Source organism: Atractosteus spatula, chromosome 4, assembly GCF_055471065.1.
Source record: "Atractosteus spatula isolate fAtrSpa1 chromosome 4, fAtrSpa1.hap1, whole genome shotgun sequence".
Taxonomy (NCBI): Eukaryota; Metazoa; Chordata; class Actinopteri; order Semionotiformes; family Lepisosteidae; genus Atractosteus; species Atractosteus spatula.
In genome coordinates this window covers 35743477-35771368 of record NC_142709.1, presented here as the reverse complement: position 1 = coordinate 35771368, position 27892 = coordinate 35743477, and the positions used below count along the sequence as shown (strand labels likewise).

General features: G+C 37.9%; 1 protein-coding gene across 2 annotated transcripts in view; it reads right to left on the bottom strand.

The window, feature by feature from the left end:
• Positions 1-27892, bottom strand: part of pdxka (pyridoxal (pyridoxine, vitamin B6) kinase a) — a 153954-nt gene that overhangs the window by 24631 nt on the left and 101431 nt on the right. For both annotated transcript variants that reach the window (XM_088912850.1, XM_088912848.1), the window contains one exon: positions 25718-25803. In XM_088912850.1, the coding sequence (XP_088768976.1) occupies positions 25718-25803 (86 nt within the window). The remainder of the gene's footprint in view (positions 1-25717; positions 25804-27892) is intronic.

Genomic DNA, 27892 nt, shown 5'->3' with positions numbered 1-27892 from the left:
TGATTTCACTGACCTTTCTGTCTCTGCCCTTTTTTATGGAATTCCAGAGATATTATTCCAAAAAGACATCAGAAGCCAAGAGTATTCTTAGACAAACTAGGATCTTCTCTAAGTGTTAGACTAATTTCAGCTTTTCATACACCTGAAAACTGTTTGGAAACTCTTTTTCTCATCTGCTCTGTGACCATTCTAACCTGCTCTTTTAAGTGTTTTTTGTTATCCTATGCTTTATATTCTTGCTAGTTACCATTTTCTTCCTCACACCCGAAGAAGGCTTTAGGTCAAAATATTGTCTTTTCTTTTCTTCTAATTTGTAATATGGAATTCATCTTTACTTGTTCCTATGTCTAAAAAATATCTGAAATCTATCCTGCCCTGTCATTTAGATTCCGGTCTTTCAGGAATGTTTATTTTACTGTATATCTCTCTCTAGAATATTACTTTAAGACTATGTGAGAAAATCGCACTTGATAGTTGAGCAAGGCCTCTAAATAATTAGATTTTTTATATTATTTACAGTTAAAGTACTAAGAAATTATTTATAGTTTACCATATAAACACATACATGAAGAGCTCCCAAATGGCTAAACCAGTACAAGACACTGCTTCATCTCAAATCTAGAGACCCCAAATTCAAGCCTGGGTCACATGACTGGGACCAGGTTTTCCCCCAAGAACAGATGGAAAAAGCTCCTGCAGAAATAGCCCCTAAGTCTTCCTGGGCACATGCAGGCTCAAGGTGACATCAGTGAAGGATGTGTTTCTCCTCCAATCAGCACTGAATCTCCCATACACCTCTGCACAGCTTGTAGCACAAGTCTGATGTACGAGTGGGTCAGATCGGCATGTCTGACCCATCCCATAGGTTGTACAGGAGTAATTGTTTTGAGCAAAGACATAAAGTCACAATTTGTGACTCTAAATTAGATTGGTTCAACTAAAAAAAAGGAAACAAAAAAGCTTCAGCGTGGGAGAATGTACAGTGTTCCTGTTCCCTTCTTTGATGAATGTAGATCTCCACTTGATTCTAAAAAAAACAGGGGTTTCATTTAATGTAAAAACTGTTTTTAACTTTTACACTACCCTTTTATGCTTCTTTAAATGGTGTTACATATTTATATTTTGTATGCCCTAACATGTTTGAACTTTTTTCAGCATGTTTTTTCCTTTTTAGTGTATTTGAGCTATGTACACTTTCCTACAGATGAAATTACCATTCTGTAATTCTGGTAATTTACCATTCTGTAAAATTCTGTATGGAGCCTGCCATATAGAAAATGACTGTATAACAAAGAAGCAAAAAAAATATGCTGATTTTAGGTTACAAAAATAAGTAGACTGTAACATTTGTAATTCAGTGTTCTACCACAAGATGGATCCTAATACAGGATTTCACATTGAATTGTTAAAACTACTGTATATGTAAATGTATGAAATTTTAGAAAGCTGTTTCTGTGTTCTGAGCATCCGAGTGTGAAAAAACAGCAGCAACAAAGTTCCCTTGTTATTCATCAGTGTATACTGTACTGAAGATCTGTAACATTCTATGTGTTTACTGTGAAGTACAGTGAAAAACATTCTTTTAATTTATAAATATGGAAAATGTTGCTACATAAATTGCTGCTACTGGTCTAAATACAAAGTGTTAACATTTGTAACAAACCTAACAAAGTATATTATACGGTCAACATCACTACCTGGCAAGTATGGTGATGGAATCATTATGGAAATTGGCTGCTTCTCATTAGCAGGTACTGGGAAGCTTGTCAAGACTGAGGGCAAAATAAATGAAGCAAGGCATAGTAAAAATCTCAAAGGATTTCACTGACCCAAAACACAAGGGCAAAGCTACACTGGAGTGGCTTAACAAGAACAGGGTTAATGTCCTTAAGCAGCTTAGTCAAACTCCTGACTGACTTGAATTTGTGGCAAGGCTTGAAAATTGCAGTCCGTCAACAATCCTTTACCAACTTGACAGAGCTTGATCATGTCTTCAAAGAAGGGGCAAAAAAATTCTCCATCCTGGTTTGTAATGTTGGTAGAGACTTAACCACATATGCTCAAAGTTATTGCTACCAAAGCTTTCAACTAGTATTAAATCACTGGGGTGAATTCTTATGCAATCAACATATTTTAGTTTTTGATTTTTCTTCATTTTTGCTGACAATTAACATCTTTCATTCATAAAAGTATTCAGTTTAAACATTCAAATGTTGATTAAAATTTCACTCAAAAAAATGGGGATACATCACTGTAATTCAACAAAATGGTACATTCTCGCACAGGGGCAAGTTTTGTCTAACTAGCACCTATTTATATTTTCAGGTGGGTAGCTGTGTCAGCATGCGTAGGCTGCAAAGGATCAAGTAATAGGTTTATTCCATGCTGACAAAAAGAAGAAAGAAAACACAACGTTTTGGCCATGGAGCCTTCTTCAGGTGTGTGATTGTATTTATACAATAAATGTGTGTATTTATATTTTAATGAGTACTGGCTGTGGAATTGAGCTGCTATTTGCTCTGAATATACTGTAGCTCTACTGAAAAATCTCATTAGGGTTCTGGTTTACTATTCATTCTTCATTTAGATATTGGTCTAAAAATACAGATGCAGCTACAGATGCAGCCATTCAAAGTGCGCGGTACAGACACGTACCGCAGGTAATTGGCTACAGCGTCGCGCATCGTGACGCGCGATGACGCAAAATACCGCGGTGCGTGATTGGTTGACCGACAGGGGCACTCGTGGTCCGTTGGTCTGTCGTAGAAAGACTTACTGTAAACGTCTTTACTGTGCCCGTTGTAGATATTGAATTTTACCACTGAAGGGAAATCTTAGTAGCTGAGCATAAAAAGAATAGGAGCATACTGTAACGCGTGTGAAGGCCATAAACGATATTAATTTTGGAACATAAACATACAGTATATAGCTGGTCTTGGTACTTTAAAGAAAAAAATACACATCAGTATTCCATTTCTCCCTAAAAATTCTAAGCTTCGAAGTCTTTAACTAACGTGATACCGGAGTCAACAAGCATACTTTTAGAATTTGATTAAAAGGGAATATAATATGGAATCGCGTATCTAAAGAATTTAATAACGGTATTCGTGTGCTGCGACAGGGCTGTGTAGGGCTGTTTCACCTGCCTGTTCATACGAGCTGTCTTGTAGCCGACTGGTCTAGGTGCGTGACTACCAGCTGGCAGGTTGTGTGTTCGAATCCAGCTGGTGCTGGACTTTTCTTTTAACAAACATTTCTTCGAAAAAATAGAATAGCGATATTATGGACAATCAATTGACTTTTATATTTCAAAATATCGCAACATGATCGATATTTGCGATATTTTGAACATATCTTCCCTTCTGACAGCGGTTCCTGCTTCTATTGTGTGTGTGTGTGCAACAGAGTAAATTTTTATAGAGAAATGGAGGCTGGACAGTATGCGTTACAATATAAACATTTATATTGATTTAAATCGTGTTCTGATTTAAATCGCAAACGCGTGTTTAATTATGTGTTTTTTAATCATAATCAGGCTAATGCATTTCTACATTTTCTGTATGAACCAGCTTAGAGGTTCATACAGAGGGACAGCTTGTGTTTAAATTGAGTGTAAGGTAATTTATGCTTCTAAAGTCATGGTCAGCATTTATTATTGTACTGTGCTGTAAACTTTTTCTGTGCCTAGTCACATTATTTTATAGCGTTTTTATTGCGTTATTAAATCTGGTGGCGCTGTGTGTTAGTTTCCTGACTCCCATTATTTAAACTGCGACACTGATCATTCATCTCTAAATAAACTTTATTTTATATAGCGTTTTAAGCGAATAGGTAATTAGATTGCTCATAAACCTAATCGCTTTTTCTACATAAACACAGCGTGATTGCTCTCTGAAAATGCTTTTCCTTTATTTTTAAAGTAGGCTCAGATTTCAACTATAGATCGTATTATTATAAACTTTCTTGGAAAAATGTATTTTATGTAAACCATGTTTGCTATTAATTCATTTAGGGCTAAAATACGTTCATTGTCTTCCAATCGAGTCGAGTTGACATTGGAAGCCTGCCACACCCGGACTGTTAAACCAACGCATTAGCACGTCGCCAGTATTGGCTTTAGTATTCCCCCCTCTCCCCTCAATTCAATTCAATTCAAGGTGTTTTATTTGCATGACAGATGGGTACAAGCAGTGTTGGGTATGTATATTGTAACGCTTACGGCAGACAGGCACTGTGTAAGAGCCGGCGCACCAGAGCAGCGCACCGAGGGAGCGTCTGCATTTATAACTTAGTTTTTAAAATTAGTCAAGCAATATGAAGCATCTCCTTTTACTTAGTGCCTGAGCATAAAAAGAATAGGAGCATACTGCAACGCGTGTGAAGTCCATAAACAATATTAATTTTGGAACTTAAACATACAGTATATGGCTGGTCTCGGTACTTTAAAGAAAACATACACACCAGTATTCCATTTCTCCCTAAACATTTTAAGCATCGAAGTCTTTAACTAACGCGATACCGGAGTCAACAAGCATACTTTTAGAATTTGATTAAAAGGGAATATAATATGGAATCGCGTATCTCAAGAATTTAAAGACCAGACAATCGCAAACGCATTTTCAATAAAATTATTTTATTCATTCAGCAGTTTGTGAGAGGGACATCCAGCAGGGAGAGACACACACACACCGGTTTTCATTGACAAAATTGTTTTTTTTACTTGTTTGTTTGTTGTTTTTTACTTATGGGTACGCAGGCATTCACGACAGCAACATACAAAACGTTTGCACGTACTGAGTTAAGTTATTACTTGGTTTTCAAAGTGCAATGAAATACAATATTGTTGTTGCTGCTGTTCTGGTTGTTTTTATCCCGTAAAGCATTTTGAGAAGCCACCTTTAAAGGCGATATACATTGTAGAACCGCTGATTCTTATGGAATGTGTTCCGCAGGAGATTCAAATTTTTATTTATTTTTTAATCGCGTATCTAAGGAAATCTCAGTATAACTTTGTTCATGAACAAACAGTGGCATGTTACATTATCATTAGTTTTTTTAACAAGGCTCGCCAGCTAATGTGAATCGAAACCTGTCTTGCTAGCTTTTAAAGTCGTGCATGTGTAAACGACAATTGAAATAGAGAAAAAAAGACCTGACTGACAAGCCGATACATACTCTTAGAGTTTGATTAATAGGGAATATAATACAAAAATACAGTAAGGGACTTAAAAGTTAAAGGAGATGCTTCATATTGCTTGACTAATTTTAAAAACTAAGTTATAAATGTAGACGCTCCCTCGGTGCCGCGCCGGGTGTAAATATCAAAGTACTGTATACATTCCCAACAAGAATTGTACCCATCTGTCATGCAAATAAAACACCTTGAATTGAATTGAATTGAGGGAGAGAGGGGGTATGGGGACAAATATACTGTAGACAGGACTCAAGGCAAATAAGATACTTATGGGTACGCAGGCATTCACGACAGCAACATACAAAACGTTTGCACGTACAGATGCAGTCATTCAAAATGCGCGGGCGATACCGCATTATTTTGCGGTACGCTGTACGCAGTCTACCGCAAGCTACCGGTAAATACCGCGAGTTACCGTAAATTCTCCTATAATACGACAAGCAAAATAATAGTATCCGGAATTTCCGCAAGGTGGAGCTAATAAAGCTCAACCTCTCATGTTTGAGCTGTGGCCATCAAAGTCTTTAACGAAGATATTACTAATAGTATTAATAATGAATGACCTTGGACAAGCTGTAAGTGTAAACTCAAAGTATTGCCCTGGTCAACATTCTTTTTTTCATTGACCATCTTTGTAAAAGTAACACCACAGCATTTCGCAATCACGCATTTGTTTCCAATCATGCAAAGTACAGTGATTCACCATGCCTTTCACATGCTCATAAAAGAGATTGATTTAGGAACATAAACATATTACCGTATGCAAACTGTACTGTATACAGTATGTATATGTATATTTAATGTCTTAACTGTGCCCGTTTAAGTATTGACTATTCATATCTAATTTTACCACTGAAGGGAAATCTTAGTAGCTGAGCATAAAAAGAATAGGAGCATACTGCAACGCGTGTGAAGGCCATAAACGATATTAATTTTGGAACATAAACATACAGTATATGGCTGGTCTCGGTACTTTAAAGAAAACATACACGAAACATGGTTTCATTATGACCAGAATCTGTCTTGAGATATTTTTAACTTGATTTACAGTATTTGAGAGGTATGTCTTAACACCGATACTACAGTGCTTAAGTACTGCTCACGTATATGTTTCTAGGTTTATATTATGCATTTCATAAGGTCAAATTACTTTTGAGCAACTAATAAGAAGCGCGAAACGGTATGCGTTTTAGTTTCGTTTCGTGCTGGGACCCGTGGATTGATTAGAGATATCAAGTACATACAAGTCATTTTTTAAATGTTGTAGTTCGTCTTGAAAAAATGTTACGAGTACATCATCTATCAACAATTACACAGGTTCTGTTTCCATATTGCGGATTTTGGTTACGTAATATTATTTTCTAGATTTCACGTTGTGAATATATGATTTGGGCAAACAGAGCCGCAAAGAAGTACATTATGGGTTGTTGTTTTTTTTATGCAGTTTTATCTAGAATAAGCGATGCTTAAACCTTTGTCTGATTCTTGTGAAACTATCCACACGACAGTTACAGTACCTAGGAGTTGACTTCAGTGATGTCACTGATGGGATGTTTCTAAAAATCCATCCTCTGTAAAACGTCTTCTCTAGTTGTCCTGCATATGTATTCGCTAATGAAGCTGTGTGTTCTGAGCCTGGATCTCTACATTTCTGTATGAACCAGCTTAGAGGGCTAAAGACAGCTTGTGTTTAAATTGAGTGTAAGGCAATTTATGCTTCTAAAGTCATGGTCAGCATTTATTATTGAACTGTGCTGTAAACTTGTTCTGTGCCAAGTCACATTATTTTATAGCGTTTTTATAGCGTTATCAAATCCCGTGGAGTTTCCTGACTCCCATGTCACATGGTCTGTGATTGAAACTTGTAAAACCGGTTTAATTCGTCACAGCCAGCACTCCGGTTGTAAAGTAGAAGCAGGCGAGATTTCCAGCGAAAAACACCTCCCCCTTCTTCAGGTGTGAGGGTCTTCTGCTCAGAATGAAACGCTAAAATGTAATGTAGGCTCTGAATGGGTTCAATTGTGATTTGGGCTTGATTAAGGTCGCTGCCTTTCATCTAAAACCCTACTTGAATCCTTCTAAACTAAAAATCAGTGTTTGTGAGTTCTAAATAAAGAGGTATCCAGGTAACAGTGAAACGGGCGGACAGTCTGGGGAGATCGCCCGTTTTCCATGTAAATAGTTCCCTGGTTCCGCACCCCTTGGTGTTTCTCTCGCTCTCTCTCGGGTCACCTGATCATTAGCTCGAAAGATTTGAGTGCTTTGTGTATATTCTAATGGTAGTGGGGGCAGGGTGTGTGGGAACAGGTTTGGTTGAAATTGCATTGGAGATCTATGTTCTTCACACCTGAAACATTTTCTCTGAAAGCATTTTCTTCGCAGTTTAACCGATCTTGTTACAGCATGTTACAGTTTACTATTATTAACCATATTAATTTTAAGTGCTTAATGTAAAATCTTGTAAAAATATATTTTCATTGTTCAAATATACATTAAGTCTGACTATCATATAATAAGTTAAATACAAAACTAAAGAAAAATAGGGTTAAATATAATTCAAAATATTTTGCTAACAATGTTAACTGTTTATGAATAATAAAATGTATTAGCTAAGGAGTAGGATGGCACAGTTGTTAGTATGTTTTTTGTTTTGTTTCTTTTTCATAAATACAACAGTAGTACCTGATGTCTCAGTGGCTTTCAAAATTAAATTATGCATGCAAACCTGTGAACTAGAAAGATAACTAAGATATCCATCCATTTATAATGGTGGCAAAGTGGTTAGCATTGCTATCTTGCAGCACTGGGGTCCTAGGTTCAATTCCTGCCATCCTGTGTGTGTGGGGTTTACATGTTCTCTCTGGGTTACATGGTTTTTCTCCATATGTGTGATATGACTCCCTCTCGCACTCCAAAACATACTGGTAAGTTAATTGGTTTATGGGAAAACTGGCCCTGGTGTGTGTGTGTTTGTGTCTGTCTGTCCTGTGATGGACTGGCGCTATGTCCAGGGTGTATTCTGCCTTGTGTCCGTTGCTTCCTTAAAATCTAAAATATGAGCTCTACTTGCCACTTACAGTACCAACAGTACCAGCTAACTTTAGTAGTGACATTTTCATGGATCTTTTTAACAATAAAATTTACAACATCAGACTTCAGACACAATTAAACAGGCCTCAAAAAAGTCTGGTACAAACATTTTCAGCATGGAATAAACCGTTACTTTAATGGTATAAACCTTAAATGGATTCATATTCTCAATACGATTTGGTGCTCAGTAACATGACTTAGAAAATGACAGAAGACATACGTATCATGCTTATCCTTCTATTTTTCATAATCGTAAACTCCTTAAGGCAGTTACATTTTCTCTGTTCTGACCTGGAGTTACAGAGAAATTTAAATTCTAATAAGAGATTTGTAATGAGGAAAGTCATACCAATCACTCATACAGTACCAGGATTTGCAATTACAATACAAATACTTTCTTTCTGTATGTGTTTATTTTGCAGTTTGAGTCTATGGCATTCCTTTGGGGGTCTATACTCCAAGGCATGACTTTTTTATGTATAAACATCAGTATTTACTGCTATTAATTACTGTACGATTTATAGTTGAAATCTGAGCCTAGATATAAAGTTAGATATAAAGTTAAAATCTCGACAAAGCAATGTAGGAAATACAGAGAAAATAAATCCTTTCTGACATCTAAAATCAGTTTCGATCAAGGTCTCTAAAACGAACAAGAAAAAGAAGATTTTCGGAGGGCAATTACGCTGTGTTTATATAGAATAAGTGATTTATGAGCAATCTAATTTCTTGTTCGTTTAAAACAGTGAAATGTCAGCTGTAAAAGATCGCACCAGAAACAGCACTCTCTCTGCCTGTCATAGACATTCAGGAAAGGCTGAATGAAGTCATGTCAAGTACAATAATTCGGAGATCAATAATAACAGTTGTAGGACAGTATATAAGGAGGATAAGGATTTTGAAGTTGACTCGAAATCTGATAGGTAACCAGTGCAAGGACTTGAAAACAGGTGTAATGCATCCCTGATAGGATTCTTGCTGTCATATTCTGAACATATTGAAGATTGCTCAGTGTGGATTTAATTTCCTCAGTGAACAGGATGTGCATTTATTAATTCTAGAAAAAAACTAGATTTCTCTAGTTCTTAGTTTCTCTAGTTCCCTTTAAAATAAACTATTATTCCACAATGCAGAGTATTACATGGCCAGTATTTACACATGATATTTGTGATTTAAAGAAATTAACACAAGCAGCTTTTGGAGATTTAAGTGTTGGCTGAGTTATTGCAGGATAAAAGACTAGAGATGTTGGCAAGAAGAAGATAGTTTGGGGAAAGCTGAGGAATACACTTATAACAAGAACACTTCCTAATGGGGTTAGGCATACTTTTGATGAAGATGATGAAGTTAACAGACTATATGTTTACATAGATACTGAAATAAGGATTGTATTTTAGATTATGTGTAGTTGCTGGCATTGAACTGTGTTGGATGCACATGAATTGAAGGAATGGGCAAACATAGCTGATGCGGATCCACAGAGCCAGCATATTAAGATGTTTATAATTAGAGGCAATTTGTTTAAATAACTAGGTATGGATACTGATGTGCAAGAGAGGTGGAAAGGCTGTTTCCTTAAGATATAAAATATTTTAATAAAATAATAAAATATTTTATTCTCAGTGAGATGCTGCCATTTCATAGTGGGTTTCTAACACTGTGTATAGTTCCATCCACACAGTGCCTTTACTTCCATTTCTAATCTCTTTATCCAGTACAGAGGATTTGGAGCCTATCCCAGTAAGCGACGGACACAAGGCAGAATACACCCTGGACATAGCGCCAGTCCATCACAGGACAGACAGACACAAACACACACACACCAGGGCCAGTTTAAATCTAACCTCAGAACCTTTCTTTTCAGAAGACTTAGTGTCTGTATCTGCTTCATTTTCTAATTTTGGTAGCACCTCTAACTGCTTGTCTTTCTTATATGCATTTACTTTGTAATCTGTGGTCCTTTTATCTGTTTTTACATCTACTGTATTGCTTTGAGATGCCACCTTTAATGGTGATATATCAAATAAAGTTTTTTATTATTGTTATAGGGAAACATGATCAGATTGTCCCTGGTTCAGAAAAAAAGATCTAAAGTATACTAGTTTGTCACTCTTCTAATTCCCTTTGCTAAATGACTTTTCATACTAATCTGATCAATCTAACTGCCAGTTTTCTGTGCTTTCTCTATCCTGCTAGATTTGCAATTATTCTGAAAATTTTCATCTTGAAATAACTCATTTCTAAATACCTTTTTCACTGTTAACATCTTGCAGCAACTCTGCGACAAAATATACACTCTGACAGTTCATCCTGCTACCAACATTAAATAGAACAAATCTTAAGATTTCTATATTTATGTCTTTATTTAGTGGTTTCATTAGTGACAAAGGCTAAACTTTCTTGGAAAAATGTCTTTTATGTGTTGTGGAAAAAACTGACTTGCTTTAACAAAATATGTTTACAAATCCTTTCACCTGGCATTTTCGTAGTTAGAAATTATGGAACGCTCTGTTAAAAGCAAGGGAGTTTTTATGTCCGTTGCAGTTCTTTTGCAACATGAATATAATTATATCGTTATTAATTTCTTGAGATACGCGATTCCATATTATATTCCCTTTTAATCAAATTCTAAAAGTATGCTTGTTGACTCCGGTATCGTGTTAGTTAAAGACTTCGATGCTTAAAATGTTTAGGGAGAAATGGAATACTGGTGTGTATTTTTTTCTTTAAAGTACCAAGACCAGCCATATACTGTATGTTTATGTTCCAAAATTAATATCGTTTATGGCCTTCACACGCGTTGCAGTATGCTCCTATTCTTTTTATGCTCAGGCACTAAGTAAAAGGAGATGCTTCATATTGCTTGACTAATTTTAAAAAGTTAGAAATGCAGACGCTCCCTCGGTGCGCTGCTCTGGTGCGCCGGCTCTTACACAGTGCCTGTCTGCCGTAAGCGTTACAATATACATACCCAACACTGCTTGTACCCATCTGTCATGCAAATAAAACACCTTGAATTGAATTGAATTGAGGGGAGAAGGGGGGGATACTAAAGCCAATACTGGCTCAATGGGCTTTGACGTGCTAATGCGTTGGTTTAACAGTCCGGGTGCGGCAGGCTTCCAATGTCAACTCGACTCGATTGGAAGACAATGAACGTATTTTAGCCCTAAATGAATTAATAGCAAACATGGTTTACATAAAATACATTTTTCCAAGAAAGTTTATAATAATACGATCTATAGTTGAAATCTGAGCCTACTTTAAAAATAAAGGAAAAGCATTTTCAGAGAGCAATCACGCTGTGTTTATGTAGAAAAAGCGATTAGGTTTATGAGCAATCTAATTACCTAATCGCTTAAAACGCTATATAAAATAAAGTTTATTTAGAGATGAATGATCAGTGTCGCAGTTTAAATAATGGGAGTCAGGAAACTAACACACAGCGCCACCGGATTTAATAATGCAATAAAAACTATATAATAAGCTATAAAATAATGTGACTAGGCACAGAAAAAGTTTACAGCACAGTACAATAATAAATGCTGACCATGACTTTAGAAGCATAAATTACCTTACACTCAATTTAAACACAAGCTGTCTTTCTGTATGAACCTCTAAGCTGGTTCATACAGAAAATGTAGAAATGCATTAGTCTGATTATGATTAAAAAACACATAATTAAACACGCGTTTGCGATTTAAATCAGAACACGATTTAAATCAATATAAATGTTTATATTGTAACGCATACTGTCCAGCCTCCATTTCTCTATAAAAATTTACTCTGTTGCACACACACACAATAGAAGCAGGAACCGCTGTCAGAAGGGAAGATATGTTCAAAATATCGCAAATATCGATCATGTTGCGATATTTTGAAATATAAAAGTCAATTGATTGTCCATAATATCGCTATTCTATTTTTTCGAAGAAATGTTTGTTAAAAGAAAAGTCCAGCACCAGCTGGATTCGAACACACAACCTGCCAGCTGGTAGTCACGCACCTAGACCAGTCGGCTACAAGACAGCTCGCATGAACAGGCAGGCGAAACAGCCCTACACAGCCCTGTCGCAGCACACGAATACCGTTATTAAATTCTTTAGATACGCGATTCCATATTATATTAGCAGAAAAGCTTAAAACTACCACTTTTTCACACACTATTTCACATGCTAGTTAAATACTTCGATGCTTAAAATCGTTAGGGAGAAATGGAATACCGGTGTGTATTTTTCCTTTAAAGTGCCGATTCCTGGAATCTGACTGGCTGACACCCTTCTGAAGTGGTTCCATAAAATCTGGTATACGGAAAAGAAAGCGTTGATAAATACAAGTGTCTTTTAATACACTCTTTGCTGTGCTCTTGAGGATCCTTGTGATATTTTAAGCTCTAGTTGAATGATAGGTGTCGCATTTTAAATCATTTTCATAGTTAGAAATTATGAAGCGCCCTGTTAAAAGCAAGGAAGTTTTTATGCCCGTTGAAGTAAAACAAAATGCCTGACAAAGTATGGCTTGGACAGATTCCAAGTGCTTGTACAAATGTGCTAAAGAAATTATACTTTGAGTATACAGCTTGTCCAAAGTCATCCATTATTAATATAATTAGTAATATCTTCAGTAAAGGCTTTGATGCATAAATATTTCTGATAAAGGTAGGTTGTGTACTTTTGTCCAACTGAGCAATCTTGCTTTCATAAAATATACCAACATTTTAATGACTGATGATTAACATGCTGTAATACACAGTTCAAAATTAAAGGCTCAAATGCTGTACATGAGAGGTTAAGCTCCCCCTGGCGGTTTTACAAGGCGACGCCGGATAGTTAACCACGTGACACCACGTTAACTGCGTCATACCGCGTGATACTGCGACACGCCCACCGGGGTATGCCGCGAAATACCTCACGCATTTTGAATGGCTGCATCTGTACTCAGAATGCTTGTTAATCCTCATTACCGCGTTAGCAATACCCCAGCGTAACACAGTGCGTGATTCACTGGCCAAATATAATCGATAGGTGGCACTTTTGGTGTGTTAGGTGTTAGTGCAACAATTGCTTCTTTTAATCTATGTCCCTACTGTTTATCATCTTTAATTCCACTTAATATGGAATATTAATACAGAATTATGTAACTAAAGGGAAATTTTGGTAGCTGACAATAAAAATCACAGAAGTATAACATCTCTAAACATCATAAATTATATTAAATTATGAAAATAACTATACATACTGTATATAGCTGGTAGAGGCAACTAAAAAGAAAAAAAAAGTACATAACAATATTCCACATTCTTTATAAACATTTTCTGTATCAAAGTCTTTAACTTGGTTATTTGCTGTAGTTATTTTGGAAAAATTTGGATGTGCTCATTCTAACTATATAAGGTTTATACACTTTATAAAATGGTATAGCATTATAACCTTTTCTATGAATATTTGTCATTATTGTAGTACTTTTTAAAATTAATTTAAGAGGGAATACTTATTTGAAAACATATAACTATAGGAAATTTTGGTAGCTAAGAAAATAACTGAAGTATAATATGTCTCTGGAAGTCATTAACAATATTAATGTAAGAATAATAATGAAAAATATTATCTAAAAATAATACATATATATCATATAGTGGTAGCTAAGAATAAAAAATTAGACACACAACATTATTCCACCTTCATCACAAGCACTGTCTGCATCAACATCTTTAACTTGGTCTATTGTTGCAGCTATTCTGGAAAGGTGTTGACATGCTCCTTTAACTACATCTGTTGTAATAAAAAATCAAACACAAATCAGAGTGATGCACTAGTTGCTCAGTGATAAAATTCTATTTTATCAAGTGACAGGATCTGAGTTCGATTCCAGCCAAAACCTCTTTAACAAACTTTCCCTTGGGCATAACAAAGACTTTCTTCACCAATAAAATAATATGCAAATTATATTCACATTTCTGATAATTTGATATATCACAATATGTCAAAAACTAGAATAATACTAATACAAAAGTAATAATATGAATGGATCTCCAGACCAGCAATCTCCAAGATGCTCGGTAAGAGCAAAGGAAATTAAAGATGCCCTTAAACAGAAATCACAAACCAGATTTTTATATGTAATACAGTATTTAGTTTTAAATACAGATTTAATGCCACTACGTCATTTTTAAATGATAAAATTTAAATTTAAGTTTTTTATACATTTTCTTCTTAGCAGTTGATATAATTACAGCCATGCTTGAAAGTTTGTGAATGCATTGCATAATTTGATATTTTTTAATTTTTTTTACCACAAAATGCATATTTAATCAGAATTTGCCACTTCTTATTTGAAATAAAGTATAATTATTCACCAATTTGAGCGTTTTGAAAGAAAATGTACATGCAGCAAAATAATACACACAGTATACAGAAATTGTGCAGGTGCAAAAATAAATGCAAAGCATCAAGGTAAAGCAGGATCAGGTGGGTCAATGACAGAGTGTTAACCGTGATAACCAATGAAATTGAAGATCTGAAATGATGTGTTAGGGAGGAGCAAACATAAATAACTGCAAGAAAGCAAGTCAGTTCTCTTCCTATGAGTCTAGAATCATGCCTCAAGCTAAGGAAACATCAGCAGGACTGAGGATAAAAGTAGTGGATGCTGATCAATCTGGTCCAACTTGACATAATTGAGGGAATCATGAGTTCTGAGAAATATAAAAAAATTCTTGAATCTTGAATCAAAGAATGGAAGAAGAGGTTCCATGTCCTGGAATGGCCAAGCCAAAGCCCTGACCTGAATCCTATTGAAATTCAATTTAATTCAATTTATTTTTATATTGTGCCTTTCACAACAAGGTTGCCCCAAGGCACTTAACAATGTAACCATGCATTTTGTCAATACAGAACAGAAGACCAGAAGACAACAGGAGAGGAACCAAAAACTCCTAAATAAGAAGAAAAAAAAACATCTAGGGGTCCAAGGTCAACTGGTTGCCCAACCCCTTTGGGCATGCTAACATTATACAATTAAAAAAAAAATAAATAAATGAGGGTATTAATTCATCTATCCATCATGTCTTCTGCATGTTAGTACATGCAGATCTCTGTAGACCAGTAAATTCCTCCTAAATGATAGCTATATCCACGATGTCCCTCTTGGAACCATGGCACTGATGCAGCATCCAACTCAGATGGTGCCCAGCCCGGGTGCCATCCAGACATGTGGGGAGGAGAATAGGATAGTTTGGTCAGAACAGATGTATCTACCTGGTGGGCCAACACGGCATGGACAACATGGACATACATTGGCATGTACAGCAGCACCAGCAGCCTATAATGTAAGATGTGAGTAGGCTAGGCTGAAGTAATAGGTCTTCAGTCTGGATTTGAATACTGAGATTGACTCAGCATCCCGAATATGGGGTGGGAGATTGTTCCATAAGCTAGGGGCCCTGTAACTAAAGGCTTTACTGCCAACTGTTATTTTATTAATGCGTGAAATATGAAGAAGACCTGCATTCTGTGATCTAAGCAGGCGACCTGGATGGTAAACATTAATGTTCCATTAGATAGACAGGTGCCTGACCTCTAAGAGCCTTGTAAGAAGGATTTTGAAGTCCGCCCTGTACCTGACAGGAAGCCAATGAAGAGAGCTAAGTATGGGGGTTCTATGATCATACTTTCTGCTCCTAGTAACAATTCTTGCTGCTGCATTCTGAATTCGCTGTAAGGTGTTGAAAGAGTGGTGGGTGCTCCCTGATAGTAGGGTATTGCAGTAGTCTAACCTGCTGTATACAAGAGCATTTATTAATTTCTCTGTGTCTTGAATGGAGAGAAACTTCCTTAGCTTTGCAATATTTCTTAACTGTAGGAAGCATGTTTTCGATACACTTTTAACATGAGAGTTAAATGAGAGCCTTGTGTCTAATATAACGCATAGGTTACGTGCTGAGTCTTTGAGGCAAATTTTTAAACCCTCTGAGTTAAGTGCTGACGTTATAGTAGTCCTATCAGTTTTGTTGCCTCCAAACAACAGAATCTCAATTTTATCAGAGTTGAGTAACAAAAGGTTTTCACACATCCAAGTCTTTACTTCATTAATGCAGTTAACAAAAGTGATGATAGAAGAGTTGTCGTTTGGTGTAAACGAAATGTATATTTGAGTGTCATCAGTATATGAATGAAAATTTATATTATGTTTTTGTATTATCCTACCTAGCGGCAGCATGTAGAGAGAGAACAATATTGGTCCCAGCACTGATCCCTGTGGTACCCCAAACTGAACTGGTGACATTAACCACCGTTACCTTAAATTGATCAGGTACAATGCCTGATGCAAGGGACATGTTCATCATACTAGTTATAGGTCCTGCCAGAACTTCGAGGGAATCTTTGACTAGCTGAGTAGGGAAGGGATCTTGTTTGACTTTGTCTTAATTATTAATTTCTTGAGTTCTTGTTCATTAACTAATTGAAAAACACTAAAGAGGTGCTCATATTGTTTTTGTACCAGACTTCTTTGCGGCTTATTTGATTGTGTTTGAAGTCTGATGGTGTGAATTTTGTCGTTAAAGAAGTTAATGAAATCGTCACAATTAAAGTTAGATGGTGCTATAGAAACGGAATTTGTTAGATTAGCTATTGTCTTAAATAGGTAGCGAGGGTTATTTTTATTGCTTTCTATAAGTTCAGAGTAGTAAGCCGAACGAGCTCTATATAGGGCTTTTTTATATTGCTGTAGGCTATCAGTCCATGCCAACTTGAATATTTGCAAACAAGTAGACCTCCATCTATGCTCTAGTTTGCAGCACTCCTGTTTAAGGGATCGTGTGTGATCATTATACCAAGGAGAGTGTCTAGTGGTTTTGACTACCTTTAACGGGGTAATTTCGTCAAGGGTCTGTCTGACCACTCTATTATAGTTATGTGTGATTTCGTGAACATTATTACTGGAGATGAAGCTAGCATTGTTCATCGTGTTCATGAAATTTAATGAACTACCCCTGTTGATGTGTCTTGTTGTAATAGTCTTCTCCTTGGCGGCTATCAAGGGCAGTCGAATCTCAAAAGTAATTAAAGAGTGGGCTTCTGTGTTCGGTGGGCACTGTGTGAGCACAGTATGCCTCTTGGCCCCCCTTTCCTTCTGTACAAAAGGCTTAGGGGCCTTGACCTGATCTCACAATTTCCCTTTCTGGTGATCCACCAAAGGTTCCACAGAGTCGCATGCCCTTTTCTTTTTCTACCCGTTTGAGCTTACCGTATAAACCTGATGACATCAAACACTTTTCAACCTCAGTGTCAATCAGTGTCTCACTGTGTAAGACATCTCCCATGGCAACCTTGAGGTAAAAGCTTTTTGCTTTTCCTCTTTGTTTTAACTTATCCAGAAAATGTCTGGAGCCTTCCTGCTCTCTGACTTCAGGGGTGGAGTCAGCACTCGCTTGGGAGTGGCTGACCTCATCCAGGCAGGAACCCTTCAGCTCAATCAGATAGACTGAGGGAGGGGGAGGGGGGCGGGTCTCCGCCTCCTCCAGTGGAGAGTTCTAGCTCATTCATGTTTTCGGCAGCCTTGGGGAGCGTTTGTCCTTGTCCAAATAAAGCCTGTTCAAGCCTGGCCAGGCAGGCGGCTATTGCATCTTCTTGCTTAGCCTTTTCGCTGGCTTTCTCTAGCCCTTTCCCTCCCCCGGTGTTCTCACGGCGTTTAGGACGCTGGGTGTGGTCCTGTATGCCTGCTTTGGGCCGGGGCATAGCTGGCTCAGGAGCTTCCACTCCTTCGAGCAGGAGGGAATTAACCCTGCTGGCTCTGACAGCGAATACAGTCGCTTTAACAGCTCTTTGCTCGGAGCGACTTTGGACATCATACTACCAGGCTTTCTGCGCTAATCCCCTAATATCAGTCATTTTCATGGTCTGTGCATCTGTATGCATTAAGATCATCTTTCTGACTGACGGGTGGAGATTCAATTTTAGGAAGACCATATCATCTCATAATAATAATGGTGAGGAGTTGGACCACCTTTAATCACACAAACAATGTGCTGTAGAATGTGAAAATGCTAAGACAGAACCTGTAAGTAACAATGCATACCCAACCATATCTCATGTGTTTAACAATCACAATATTAGGTGATAAACAGTAGAACTGAAATCATATTCTCCATTGTATTCAAACTTACATCAGATGCAATTTTTAAAACAAGCCTGAAATCTTTTAAAACAGAAGTTATTAACCCTACTGTATTTTATACCTCCATGTGAGATCACGGTATACCAAAGTGTGTTTTGTTTGGACTAGACTATGAATTAGTCCCTGAGGCATACCGTCAGATGTTTCGAAATTCTAAAAAAAATCTGTAGTCTTTATTGAGTTTGCATGAGAGAAAGGATTTAATTTTGAGAAGTTATGTATTCCTTGCAAAGTAGCTGATTTTGACAAGTGTAAACAACTAATTTTGCTGTAAAGATTTTAAAAACTGGTCTGCCTGACCGTATTGTAACTTATTTGAATGAGCAGAAAGTTACCTTGCTCTAGCAAGAGGCTGTGTTAGCAGATGCATTTGTGTTAACACATAAGAATGTGTTTACTACTTCTGTTTGACGCTCCTCTCAAAGAAATGATAAAAATTCAACATCTCCAACATATCTGTCATATCTGCCATTAACTTAAGGTCTGTTATGCGAAATGTTTGAGACCCATGTGCTCGCTTAATAAACTCCAAGATCCTGAATGATATGACATTATATTTGTCTCATTTTGATTAAATAGAAAAAGAAGCTGTTCTGTAGTAGTTAATCTTATTGGAAGTTGATTTATTATAAAACCAATAACATCAATACAGGAGCAGGACTTGTGGTTGCTCCAGTTCATAGCCTCACATTATGTTGCAAATATATTAAACTCTGCAACATGCTCCTTTGCAATGATTGGATAGTTAAGCCTTTCTCAGTCTGTCTGGGGTGGGGAATGAAATTACCGTCTCCCTTCCTCAAGTTAATATCTGATACATCACTAGTACCGACGGTGAATGTAAAGTGAATATTTAACTTACTGTGATATATAAAATTAGTAAAAATGTCAGTATAGTTTACATATTAATTATATTCTATCATTAGAAAATTATTTTATTTATTTAAAGATTTTAATTTTAAAAATACATTACACATAGTGATTTTAAAATCTTCATATTTAAAAGACCAAATTAAAAAAAAAATTTGAGTAGTAATTTGAATTAATTTGTTGCAAACTGTAATGTGCTTTACGGTAAGGTACATTAGTAACTTGGAGTCATAAGCACTGCCGGGAAGTCACTCTGTATGTTTTATGGGAATTGGAATTCCTAAGCTAAAACTGCATCAGTGACTATTGGGAATGTGTATTGAAAGTCCACACCCAGTTTCCCTACCCTCAACTGCAAATAGACAATGCACTACCATGAAACACTCCCTCCAGTGCTACATCGGATGTTTAGATGAAATAGGTGCTGTGCACCACAAGTGCAACTTTGTTGTTCTCACATATTTTAAAAAATGCTTGAAAGTTTGTGAACCCTTCAAGGTGGTCATTATTTTAGATGTTATAGAGAAGTTATATGAACCTGAACTCTTAATGAATATACAGAATGAATATCCTAAATAAAGGATAAATAAATACACACTGCCCTGTCCCATCTGGATAAAAAGAACACATACGCAAGACTACTATTTATCAACTTCAGCTCAGTTTTTAACACCATCATTTCAGAGAAACTAGTCAAGAAACACAGTGCACTGGGTCTCAACACCATGGACATACAAACAGACACCTTCAGTAAACATTTCTTGTCTCCCCTTGACTCTGTAGGTTGTAGTCAGCATATAACAGGACCAACACACATATTCAGTCATACACTAGACTTAATTATCACCTTCTGTTCCCTCTGAACAAGAAATAAAAATATTCTCTTGTTTCCCGGATATACAGGGAAGTCTTGCCCCGGCCGATGTCCCAACAGCCTCCCTGCCACAGGAGCGGTGCTCCAAGCAGGACCAGGTAAAGCACACCCCTTTTACATCCCTAAAGAGGAGCGGATCTCCCGAACTGGTGATGAAAAAGAACTTTCCCTGTACACCCTGGCACCCAAGAGGGGTCAGGACCACCACCCCGCAGTGGTGGAAGGGATCCAGATGGCAGGAGAGCAGGTTGGTGATGTAGCCCTCACCCTTAGCTCTGAGAAGTCCTGTATTAGTGAGGATCTGCTTGAGCAGCTGTCACAGGGCCACTGCCAGGTGCCCCTGGTGCAACATTCACAGGTTAGACAGAGAGCCCAGCTGGTCGCTGGGACTACTGTGCTGTGGATACGCCTGATCCCAGATGCCAATTCCTTCTGCTGTGACCCAGGGAACCTGCAATCAGGTAACATTATTTCTCAGAACTACCAGGTAATGAGTGAGATTGACCTGATTGTTCCTGCCTCGACGGCAGGGTTTCCAACACACCCAGTCCCCATGAAGGGACAGAGAATGAAAGCCGAGCAGGTTTTCTTCCAGCCACCAGCTCAGTTTGTCAGTCTGAGTCTGACCTACAGTGGTTCGCCCAGACTGGGGCTGGATGGTCAAGCCACCTGCCTGCCAGTGCAGAACATGGCAAAGGGGGGTGTCAGAATCCCCGCCTGCACTGACATGGGCCTGGTGAGTGATAGCGAGTTCAAAGACTGTGAACTAGCTATCCCAGTGCTGGGGCAGCTCCCTGAACCCCTAGCAAGGGAAGGGGGGAGCGAGCAGGTGTCCTACACTCACCCCCAGCGAACGATTGTAAACATGCCGATAGAGAGATTCCTCAATCAGGAGGTGTGCAGGGTGGACCTGAACAGTGAGAATGGGGTAACGATCCCAGATCACTCAAGTGCTCCAAATTACCACTCAGCCGAGGGTCAGGCATGCTCCACCGCTGCAGCGGGGTTCCTAGAGCACAGGCATGAACAGATCGGAAAAGCAGATGGCCTGGAAATGGAGGAGCAGCATCAGCAGCTGTGTCAGATCTCCTCAGATTTCCAGGATGTTGGTGCCCAGGATGCGACATGGCATACTGAGAAAGACACCATGTACATGCTGTGCCAGCTTAGAAAGGCGACAGTCACTCAGAATGAGATGACTGGGATCAGCCACCCTAAAAGACTTTTGGGAGGACTGATTGCTGCCGCCACTGTTGTGCGTATGCTGTTTTTGGTAGGTTTGTTTGCTACTGGCTCTCTCACCCTGTCTGCCCCAAGAAGGCAGGTGTCAGAGATGCCAGAGGGTAGTGACAGGCTGTATCAACAGCAGCAAAAGCTGGAAAGCCTAGGGAAAACCCTACAGGTAACTTTCTATGCAACAGGGTTATATCTTATCCCCCACCCAGTGGGCGTGATTGTCGTGTTATACAGTGGGTTTACGCTTGTGTGCAACAGGCCAAAATGTTGACGCAAGACCTGTTAAGGGAGCTTAGTGCCACTGTAGTCAGTCTAGCCATGGCACAATTCCCAACCCACTTGATCCCACTCTTCTCAGTAGAGGAGCACGTGACATTAATCACCCCATCGCTCGTAGCTCACCCAGAAGGCGATCCAAGATTGAATTCAGTTCCAAATCTTGAGATGGGTATGGCTACCAGAGCTATCCATTGGCTGTGTCTAAATGATCCACCAACGAGCAGAGGGGGGTTAATGAACCCCACTGAGAGCAGGTGGGAAGTAAATGGCTGGTCAGCACACCACATTTAACTGTCACTATGACTTATGACAGGCATGATACAGCTACCACAATGCAGCTGCCTAATCAAACAGTTCGAGGCCATAGTGCAGCTTGGTGACTTAACACTGTACTGTCTAGAACCAGACAATGAGACCAAACGAGGTCGTGGATGCCTTCAGGAGCCACACTATTGAATTGGATAGAAATCCAAGAAACACTAAGCCTTGAAGAGGCACAGGTAGTTAGTTTGCTTTTAATGGAACAGACCTCCAAACCACCCTGGTAGGTACCAAACCCAAGTGTTGTGGTTCATCAGGGGGGCTGGGAACAGGAACCGGGGTTATTGTAACACTGCTGCCAGGTAGCTGGATCATGACTGGCAGGGTACTCTGGATGCTGTACTCTCACATCAAGATGTACTCTGGGTAGCATGAATGAGTCAAAGGTAGCATGTCAAAAGAAAGGAAGTGACTTCTTCCCAAGTATCTGCCTACTACAGAGGTATCAGATACTGACAGTGAACTTCCTGATGTGTAATGCCTAGACTGAGATGATGTCGCCTACCTTGTTTATACATACTCCAGATGTTATTCATCATGTTTGTTTCCAATGCTGGTTCCTGTATGAATTCTCGAGGAGTAATGTGGACATTTAAGGTTAATGTTTTAATGATACAAGGGACATCACTTAACCCTATTTTTTGGTTTGAAGACAACAACGTCTCAGGACCTCGTGACCTTCAAAAAGGGGGGATATGTAGCGGCAAGGCTTATTAAAGTACAGGAATTAAGTTTGCTGCTCCCTTGCCAGTCCCTCTCTCCTTCATCTTAGTGGTGCTTGATACAGAGAGGCCATTCCATTTGTTTCACATTTAAGGTGTTGCCGATAGATTGTCCTGATAAGGAACAACTCCTAATGCTGAGATTCTCCACAACCCTAATAAATGGTCATCTCTGGCGCCTCACCATCTGGGAGATTCCAAGGGAGAGACTCATTCAAAGTTGTTTACAACCCTAAGGTCAGAGTGCATTGTTACTCATCCTCAGCCAATCAGGAACTGGTAGGACAGGTTAACCCCACGTGGGTCTCAAATGCCCACGAAACTTTCAACCAATGAATGACCGTAGTTCCTCCAGGTAAAACAGGCAGCACAGAGCCCAGAAGGTATGCCTCCTGGAAATTCTCGGCTCAGCACCCCTCTTACATTCTCAGACTCGGAGCGCCTCCTGGACATTCTCAGACTCCGGGCTCCTCCTGGACATCCTCACTCAGCTCGGACAACCATGTAACGACAAGTGTGTCTGAGTATCAGGACTTTATTTTGTTCTTAGCGTCGAGAACGGAGGTTGCCAGCGTGTAACCAAAGGATCCACCCGAGGTGAGCCCAGCAGCAAGCCTCGTGAACCCACCACGAAAGCTCACTTGATCAACAAATGAACTACGGTCGGAACTGTGGACAGCTGAAATCAGTATTCAGAACTAGCGCTACATCAGAAACAAACTGGTCTTCTTCCTGTCTAAAGAGTGTGACCTGCTTGGACCCGCAGTCACTTTTCTACTGTGCACAAACTCTGCTAGTAAGCCAGAACTAACTAGCTGGTCTTCAGAGAGCCCACTGCTAGAGCATCGCAGCAGAAATCTCTTCCACTTCTCTCCAGCCACAACACCACTGCTGGGCACCAGGCCAGAGAACGCCGATTGGACGCAATAAGCCTGTCGCTGTTTGTTTCCGCGGTAGATCTGAATCCACACAGATTGGATGAGTATTCAGCATTCTGCATTACAGCTCGGGAATTCAATTGTTACCTCAACCCCGGTTGATATCAATTTAATTCCTATGAGTGATGTATTGCTTTTGAGTATCAGTGTATGCGTTGTAACCAAGTTCATTTACGAAACGGTCTAAATGAATGGTATACTAAATGTATGTCCCTCTTGGTTTGTAACTCTTCATGATTGAATATATACCTTTAGTATTCTGCTAACCCTCACAATAAGATCTCTTATGTTTATATGCACATTTTACGCATTAATAAATGTATTCTCGTGTAATAGTATCCGTGTGTGTGCGTTGTTTGAGTTATCCCGCAAGGTTGATTCTAATAAGAAAAGAATCATTTTGTGACTTACTGCTACAATTTATAATTGTCCCAGTTAAGCACAAAACCCCTACAACAGTAATGAAAGTATGATACCATGTGGTTTTAAAAACACTACAGTACAGTATTTGTGAAATATATTTTACATATCAAAATATTAAGTAAAATGTTTCTTGATCACTTGTTGCTGAAATTAGCATTATGGCAAAATACTGATTATTTTTATGCAGATGAAAACCTGAAAGAAACAAAGTGCATTCCCAACAAGCTATGTATAAACTATAAACTATAAATAAACCACATTTTTTACATATCCGGCTAAATAATTTTGTTATGTTTTTAATATTAATTTGGTATTTAACATACTGTAATATATAGTTTAAAATAATAAAAGTCAAAACAATATACAAATTAAATTCTATAAATGGAAAAAGATTGTGGAGCTGAGCATTGACTGGGATTCAAAACCAGGCATTTCTGGTGACAGCACAGAATACTTCCACATGCCACATTAAAAATTCACTGCACCACCAGGTGGTTTTACAAAGTAGTGCAGTCCTGCAACAGGCTATTTTAAAAAATGCATTAGAACGTGGCATGTATGCTGCATTAAGACACACTATTCATTGTACATTCTGAATGGCTGGATTTGTAATCCCTAAGTAGAATGTTACACTGTTTGAATGCCTGTTTGTTTAACACAAAAGGTTAAAAAAAACAGGCTGATAGTTCTGGTAAGGGTAGTTCTGATTTACTGTTCCCCTAAATTTCTATTACTTTTCAGAGTTAACAAATTCTGTTTTGTCCCCATTTTGTCTAATCAAGAAAGTAGTTTACGTTCTTGTGATTTCAACATAGAAGTAGATCCTATTTCTAATGAACATTTTCAGTCAGAATTTAACAGTATGAAACTACTAAGTAGTTTCCTTGCTTAGTTCTTTACTAAAACATCTGATGATTTGCTAACGACTTCTCATCCCAGGTTACATAATATCCTTCTCCATCTAGGCTTAAGTGCATCTTTTGGTGTCAATTATTGCATTCTACTGGTCACAAGCTTTCTAGGGATCACTGGGACTTCCCCTGGTTTGGCTACCAGGAGTTAATTAATAAATCTTTGCTGTTTTTAAATCAGATGTTGTCCCACATAGACTCAGTGTGAACTCGAGTGTTCCCCAGGTTTTGGTGCTGGGACCTTTAATTATTGTATACCCATGCTGCCTCTTTGCCACATTATACATAATGAACGTGGGGCTTAACTGCTTACAGGAGTACTTGGTTCAGGTGCCAAGGGATGTCTTCAAGTTCAAGTAATGAACGAAGGACTCCAGGACACAAGTTCAAAAAGAATTTAAGTAAAGTTTAAGTAATTAAGTCAGAAAACAGCAGACATTTGTATACATGGTGTGTCATAGGCACCAGCGTATACTCTATACCCACATTTCTAAGCTGGTATTATGGAACTCTTCACAAATTGTCTTGATGAAAGTCCAAACAAAGAAGATGGGTTAAATTATTTTTTCTGTTTTGTAATGTTTTTATGTTCTTATGAGAACAGTTTGAATTTCACCTAAATATAAAGTTTAAATAAATCCATATTTTTTTTATTATTAAAAAGTAGTTTTAGTGGTACTTACTCAGCCTCAAACTGGTTGGGAGTTATTATATCTGCCACTGGAACAACCTTCCCTTTGTAAACTGGATATAGATTTTCTGGGACATACTGTGAACACACAAAGAAACCAGAGTTTGAATCAGCTTTTAATAGAAAATGACACTTTGACTCAGCACATCACTACAAACCTCACAGCACATAAAACAGAATGGCAACATACATGCCACCTATAAAATTCTCACTTTTGGGTAATTTCCATTTTTAGAAACAGTGGGCTCCACATCACAAATGGAAGAACTGATGTATCAGATGGAGGCCTCACAATCTCCAATGACCAATTTGTGCAGTGCAGCTTCAGAAATACTAGTCAGAGCTGTGTAAAATCATACCTGCAATTTCTGGACTTTGAGGCCTAGGCTATGGCTGTTCTATAGATTGTTGCTCCAGAACAAATAATAAGATAAGGGAAACAGGTACAAATGTGACTTCTGAGTATTTGGAATAAACTACTCTTCTAGGTAAGTACTAAGTACTGATGATTGCCAAGCTTTACAAATGAGTATATCATTTAAAAGTTTCTGATATCTAGAATTTACTTTATTTTCAAGACGATTTTGAGAGCAAAACATCCTAATTGAACATCCTAAAGCTAATACAGTTTATAGAAAGGACTTCAGATCACCAATGCCACTGTCATTCCTGTAGAGATTTGTGGAATGACCAAATAACCTAATCCAATCCATAATGTGACTTGCCAGTGATGTTGATATGGTGTGGTAATATCACTTCCATTTATAAACAGTACAATCACAATTTTCCATTGTATTAACAGTTACAACAGATACAAATTCTAAAACAAGTTTGAAATCTTTTAAAACAGTTATTAATCTATTCTGCATATGTATGTGAGTGTGTCAAGTAGGTGATATTGAGATTAGTATAATGAATCATGTTTAATGAGCACGAGGCGTCTGGAACTTCGGTTTCACAAAGCAAGATCAAATTATATTCAGATAAGTAACTACAGTAGCTCCTGGAATTCATGTATGAATTGGCTTCATGACTTTGTTCTCCCATTGACAGCTGATGTGTAGTGAGCTTACTGGCACACTTTGTCATCAAATCATCCTGGTAGGTGCTACATACTGGTGGTGGTGGAATTGAGGTGAGTCCCCACTACCTGTAAAGCGCTTTACGTGGAGAGTCCAGAAATGCTAATGGGATAATGCAGTACTTTGTCGCACTGTACTGCACGTTTTAAAAAATACTCACTTGTGGGACTGCACTACTTTGTAAAACCTGCCAGGTTGAGCAGTGAAAGCTTAATGTGGCATGTAGAAACATTTAGGATGTTGCCAGAAAACACTTGGTTTCAAATCCCAGTCAATGCTGAGGAATCTTTTTCCAATAGAATTTAAGTTGTACACTGATTAGACTTTTATTAATTTTAAACTGTATACTACAGTATTTTAAATATTGAATTAAATAAAAAGAGAGTAACATTATAAAAACAATATTACTCAGTTCGATATATGAAAAATAGTTTAATATTCTACTGTGGCTTGTTGTGACGACCGATGTGCTTCTTTCAGGCTTACATCCGTATTGATATGATCTATATTGTGCCTTAATGTAAATTTCAGCAATGAGAAACAGGAGAATTTAGCTTTAAATTTTGATTGTGAAAAATATATTTAACATATACTGTACTGTAGTGCTTTAAAGCCATATGGTCTAATACATAATATATACCTAATGTATATACAGTAGATGGTAGTGGTAGCTAAATATATAAAAAAGCAACATATAAATATATAAAAATACAAAGTATACACAGTATTCCACCATCTTCATGGACATGTTATGTATCAAAGTCTTTAACTCGGTAACTTGCAATGGTTATTTTGGAAAAGTTTTGATGTGCTTGTTCTAACTACACCCAAAGAAGGCTCCATGGCTTAAACATTGTGTTTTCTTTCTTCTCCTTTAAGCATGGAATAAACCTATTACTCTATAAAGTTTATATAGTTCATAAAAAGCTATAATGTTTTATCATTTTTGAAGGATATGTAATAAAAACATTTGCGGTTATTGTTGTAAAAAAAGATGCTATGCTAATTTGATACCACACGATAGGGAATATTAATGTAATCTTGGGTCCTGTTGTAGTTTTGTTCAGTTGAGCAGTTTGAAATGT